Here is a 6,049-nt window from a genome sequence, read left to right on the forward strand (position 1 = left end):
GATGCCGAGGACACAAAATATGAAGACGTTAGGGGATGGTGTAACTGCCTGCTGAATCACTAATTACTCTTAAGGTTTTAACATCAACTAAAGAACAGGTTAAGGAATTGACAGAGGCATTGCTTACCAGAATTGGCAAGGGTTTATGTTACAAATATAGCCCCAGTGATAGCATAACACAGGAAACTGGACCCAGAATGGAACCTTGAGATACACCACAAAAGAAGAGTGTAGTTACCATTGCTGATGGAAAAAGACTTGAACCTGGGAAGTACTACCATAAATACCAATACATTGTATACAAGAACAATAAAGTCACCAGCATCAACACAGCATCAATACATTAAATGTCATTTAAAGGTACCATTATCCGTTGTTTTCTTTTGAGTTTAAAATATTGAAACCATTAAAAATACAGACAATGCAACCGGCATCAGAATAAAATGTAATCCTGTTCATCCTTACCTCAAACCTCGTCGATGAACTGAACTCATCGAAGCAGATTGGATACAACCCTCCCATCTCCAGACAGCGCACAACGCTATAAGCTAACAGTATGCCAGCTAATGTTAGGCTGTTCAAAAAATTGTCCTAAATATCACACGTTCCATCCGACAAACACTTTGATTAAATTCTCACATCGTACAAGAGTTTACTCACTAAGCGTCACTGTTCAGCAATGTTAGTTACACCAATGTAAATCTCGACAGCTGGACTAAAGCCTAGACTCGCTACAGATTACTTGTCCTACAGTGGCCACCGTAGCTAGGCTTGTGCATTTCATTTAGCTTCAATCTACTGACATCTAGTGGTGAGACTTTATACACCGTAACTAAGATTTGTTCTCTTTATGAGAGCAATTACTGGTGCGTGTTTAAAGTAGACAGTCGTTGTGTACTAACTGCATAGACAACATGAAAAAGAAACTAAATCCCAGCTTAGAAATAGCACAGTTTGTAGAGGCGCTTGACGTGTTATGGTATTTTATATATTCTGTTACCCTGTATGATCACTATTTTATTATTACCGGTATTGTTATATTATTATAGTGCCTTTTATGTTCAAATTTATTTTAGATACTCGAAATACATGTGAGCAGGTTAAAAACAGTAGTGTATTATGATTAATGAAGCGATCATTCAATCTGTTCTGCAGCAACTGCATTTGTTGCTCTGGTAATGTGGAGAAAATACACAGTAGTATAAACTGGGACTACTCAATTTAAATATTAAGCACAATTCCTAAGTACTTGTCATTTCTTATAGCGACTCTGCCACCTGACCTTGACACTGGAAGTGCATCAGGAGTGTTATCACAAAGTATCTAGGCCTCCTGAGTTATACTGTCTAACGAGCAAAATCTTTTGACTTAAGAGATAAGAGGTGAGCTTTTCTCAGAGCAGTTTTTATTGAAGTCCAAGAGATAGGACTAAACTGATTTAAAATTATATGACTTTTTTAAAATTCATGAATATTAAAAAAACATGAAATCAACTTAGAATTGAAGTTTTGTCTGCACATAAAATGACATTAAAAGCATTCAGGTACAAGTAAAGCAATAAAATTAAGATTGTGTTTTAATTTTGAGGAATACTCCTCGCAAACAGCAGAGATGTTTCAAAGCACTTCGATGCAAACTGAATTCTCACATTTTCCAGGCGTTAGAGAGGTGTGTTATTGGATTGTTTCAGTTTGACGGTGAGCTGATTTGATCCCCATGAACTCAAAACACTGTCAAAATAAGCTTTTAAAAATTGTGTTTTACCAAAACACTGATACGCATTGCTATGGTTCATTGCACTGTAACTGGATAAACGATTAAATCGGAAAAAAGGGAGCAGCTGCAACTTGTAATGAATGTGATACTGAGACTTACAACAGCAGACTGGCTGGCTTTATTTGACTCCCCCAAACCACTCAAAGCTGTGTTTGCTTGCCAGGTTTGTGAAGGGTGCTGGAAGAGATACAGTTCAGCCCCAGTTACAAATTGGCACACGCAGACACAAACACACTCCCTGGTTTTAAAAAATGGTCAATGGTACACTCTCCCAAATAACACTTACGCAGAGGAAACAAGGCGGACACCGCGCATGCAACCACTTAAAAATCACGCACATACTCAAACACCTGTCTGCGGAGTTATGATGTATGCGTGGTCCTGTGTGTATCCACAGTGTATCCACAGAGACCTGGCCGCCCGTAACATCCTCCTGTCAGAGAACAACATTGTGAAGATCTGTGATTTTGGGCTGGCCCGAGACATTTACAAAGACCCCGACTACGTCAGGAAAGGCAACGTATGTCACCACTTTAGCTTCCCGGGAAAGAATACACTTTTTAATTGTTATTATTTCTTTTTATCCACCCACATAAAGATTACTTTTAATGGCGAGTCTCAGCTGTGTTTTATCTGCCTGTCATATCTGTTTTAATGTTCTCTCAGGCTCGCCTCCCTTTGAAGTGGATGGCCCCAGAGAGCATCTTTGACAAAGTGTACACCAGCCAGAGTGACGTGTGGTCCTTTGGAGTTCTCCTTTGGGAAATCTTTTCACTCGGTAAGAAGTCGGAATCATAACACATGCACACGCATCTTTTATGTCATCTGTGCAGAACTCAGTCTCTTGTGATTGAAAATATCTATAAATGTCAGCCGGTGCCAAAAGCAATGAACTTTTACTAGCAGAACGAATCAGCATCCCTATTATACAAGTACTCAGTCATTTGTCTTCCTGTTCCTAATGTGGTGGTTGATGTTGGTCTTTTCTTAGGTGCATCTCCGTATCCAGGGGTACAGATTGACGAAGAGTTTTGCAAGCGATTGAAAGAGGGCGTCAGGATGAGAGCACCGGAGACTGCCTCTCCTGAAATGTAAGCATTTAGTTTCTCTCTTTCTTTCCGCATCTTCGACAAAAAAAATGCTTCTGCTTTCAGGAAGAAAATATTGCTCTTAATGTCTTTAACTGGGTAAACCAGTTAGAAGAATGACTTCCGTTTTAATGTCATTAAGTTGATTTGCACATCTAGGGAACAATGTAGGATGGCATTTGTAGATGCATTTGAGGCTGTTATGCTTGTTAAGACTGCGCTGCCCTCTGCTGGTAGATATGGCATCATGCTGGCCTGCTGGCAGGGCGAGCCAAAAGAGAGGCCCACCTTCCCCGCCTTGGTCCAGATCCTGGGAGACCTGCTGCAGGACAACAGTCTACCTGTAAGTTCTGCTGGAGAGATAATGTCTCCAACTTTCTTCTGTAGTTTTTCTTTCTTGGGGTCTGGATCTTGTTCTTATTTCCTTCAGGATGGGAAGGACTACATCCCCCTGAACCACTCACAGAACTCTGAAGACGATGGTTTCTCTCAAGCCTCTTCGCGCCCGCCATCTGAGGAAGAACTGAGACTCGCTTGCAACACTATGCCCACAAGGTACAAGAGAGCAATCCCCTTTTATCCACCAGACCCCATAAAACGATATGAATGATACAGCAGATTGTTATTGTTGGATTTATCAAACTGTCACTTTTTGTCATGAACATAATGCATCATAAATACAACATATAATGATTCCAATAGCTGTGTAAAGATTCCAATTAATGTCCAAAAAATGCTGGTAAACTGAAATTTGTGTTTCAATTATTAAAAATAGAAATGCAATATGCAGCTCAAGTTTGTTTGCGATCATTGCCTTTTCTCTGTCTTTCGGTCAGGTATTATAATTGTGTGCCCTTTGCTGGCTGTGTGTTCGTGGGGCCGTCCAAAATATGCCAGCCCAGAGTGAAGACCTTTGAAGAGTTGCCTCTTGAGATGCATCCACAGAAACCTCCTCAAGTAAGCTTCTTATCCTCTTATCAGCTGTCGGAAAATGTGAACTGACTGGTGACATTTTCTGAAAGCTTTTTCAGACTTAGACATTATCACCTATGTTTATTACTAAAAATGGTCGTTCTTGGTCGAGACAGATGTAGCACCTGCGTCAGCCTGTGTCTTTTTTCCTCTAGGACAACCAGACGGACAGCGGGATGGTTCTGGCCTCCGAAGAATTTGAGAGAATTGAGCACAACCACGGGGGTGTTGTCTTGAAAAGGTTAAATGATATGAAAGCAAAAATCTGAATATCTGTGAAAACTGGAATCGAAGCACTAGACGTACGCAGCCAGCTGTTTAGTCACACCATCTGACATTTGGACCGCTACACACTAATTTCTCACCATGAAACAGCACAATGACTGTCGAGTTAAAGAAAAACTTTAGAAATGAATGCCTTTATGCTCCACATGTTTCAGAGTCAATACGAGAAAACATTTGCTTTCTTTTGCTCGGAAACTGCAGAATAGTCACCCGCTGCTTTATGTGGAACGAAACTAGATTTGCAAAGGAAGTAAGCATCAGTGCAGTCTCGATCTATGCATGGGTAAGTGGGAGTAAACAACTGTCTGAGTCATTCAAACCTGGGTATTAGCAACATTTTGAGAGTTGCAATGTTGTAAAAAGCCAACATAAACTAAAAGTGAAAAAAGCATGTTTTTATGGAGAACTTACTCCTACAGTAAAGTGTAGGAGGAGCCTATGTGAGCAGATGCTCTGATCAAAAAGGAGTCAAAAATAAATAAACTATCCCATTCTTTAGAGGATATATTACATAATATATAATATAGTACGTATATTAAATCAGTGTGTCAGTATCTTTGGTGCCTCTGAAAGTCTTTTGCTTAATAATGTCTTCAAGCAGCTGGGCTCCATCATTTTGCACAAATATTTCGTAAGTGTACATGCTGGGGATTGGTGTATTCGGGACTGTCTTGCAATAATAAGCTCATGGTAATAAACAGGGGAGTTCAACAATGATTATCTAGGTTATAGAGAATTGTATCAATCAAAATTCACAGAAAGTTGTTTAGCCTGAGTTGGGAGTCTGTAATTTTTTTCCTTCTTTCCTCAGTCGTATAAACAGTAGCAGCAGCACGGAGCCTCTGACAGCCTCCCACAGTTCCCCAGATCAAAGCCATGCCACAGGCAGCTCCAGGCTCCGGCCCAACTTCTTCAGCCAGCTGTCAGGTCAGACCTTCTACAACAACGAGTACGGACACCTGTCCGAGGAGGGCTTCTGTGACTTCTACTCCTCACCGAACACCACCTCCCCGGCCTCTTCGAATGTGTAATTTTACCAAAGATGCATAAAAAAGGGGTTTAACACAGACAGCTGAGGTTGAGGATGGTTTGCAGTAACATCTCAGTATTGACATGTAACTAGTCTTTTTTTTTATATATTGAAGATCAGGTTTTAGATTCTCATGATTACTTTCTCATCTCGAAATCCTTCTTCTCTCAGACTGTTGCCTCAACAAATGGACTGAGCTACATGTGCCTGAAGTTCCTCTAACCAGCCACTGCGTGGCAGCATTATGACAAAAACAAACCACAAGTATTTTCTAGTCACACACATATATATATTTTTATCTTTTATATGCAGAGAATTCTTTCTTTATTTGTGCAAATTATGACTCATACAAGAGGAAATAAAGAATTTTATCTCCTTCTGCTTGTTTTTTTTCCCCAATGATGAATATGAATTTAGAGTTGGATCTGTCGTAAAAGCTGTACTTCAGTGGAGTAAAGTGTCAATTTGTGTTTTGGCCCACAATGAGAAAGAGCCACAAGATCTGTGATTTAGTCAGCGAAGTAAACAGATATTTGTGGCATCTGTGTCATTCAGTGGAGGTGGACACACTTAGACTCACAACATTGCTAATAAGTGATGGAAGTAAACAGAGGGATGGAGGGGGAATAAAAGGAGTGACTCACGGTAAGCACCTTTATCAGAGCTGGACGCTTGCACGATGATAGCTGTAACAGCTTAACGCCCTCTTACAAGCTCACATCACAAATGACAGCCTGCAGGGTGTTGTCCCAGGCTGCCAGCTGAGGGAAATGAGAACCGGCTTGGTGCAAAGTCCACTTTGTGACATTTACAGCTAGGAGAGTGAGCGTATACAAAGTCAGAGACACAAAGGTGCCACTTTCAGCTTCTAAGAATAATCGTTACCATGTTGTTCAGG

The 6,049-nt window shown here is 40.6% G+C and overlaps 1 protein-coding gene across 1 annotated transcript in view; it reads left to right on the top strand.

The window, feature by feature from the left end:
• The window catches only part of flt4 (fms related receptor tyrosine kinase 4), a 47,170-nt gene extending 41,643 nt beyond the window's left edge, over positions 1-5,527 (top strand). Inside the window, exons 23-30 of the mRNA XM_085476169.1 lie at positions 2,174-2,296; positions 2,443-2,554; positions 2,768-2,867; positions 3,102-3,207; positions 3,295-3,419; positions 3,701-3,821; positions 3,992-4,077; positions 4,933-5,527. Coding sequence (XP_085332295.1) covers positions 2,174-2,296; positions 2,443-2,554; positions 2,768-2,867; positions 3,102-3,207; positions 3,295-3,419; positions 3,701-3,821; positions 3,992-4,077; positions 4,933-5,152 — 993 coding nt within the window. The 3' untranslated portion in view covers positions 5,153-5,527. The remainder of the gene's footprint in view (positions 1-2,173; positions 2,297-2,442; positions 2,555-2,767; positions 2,868-3,101; positions 3,208-3,294; positions 3,420-3,700; positions 3,822-3,991; positions 4,078-4,932) is intronic.
• Positions 5,528-6,049: the final 522 nt, after the last annotated feature.

The sequence above is a fragment of the Copadichromis virginalis genome, linkage group LG2, assembly GCF_057382275.1.
Source record: "Copadichromis virginalis isolate Kocher_CV1m ecotype Utaka linkage group LG2, C_Virginalis_male_GT1.1, whole genome shotgun sequence".
In the NCBI taxonomy this organism is placed as follows: Eukaryota; Metazoa; Chordata; class Actinopteri; order Cichliformes; family Cichlidae; genus Copadichromis; species Copadichromis virginalis.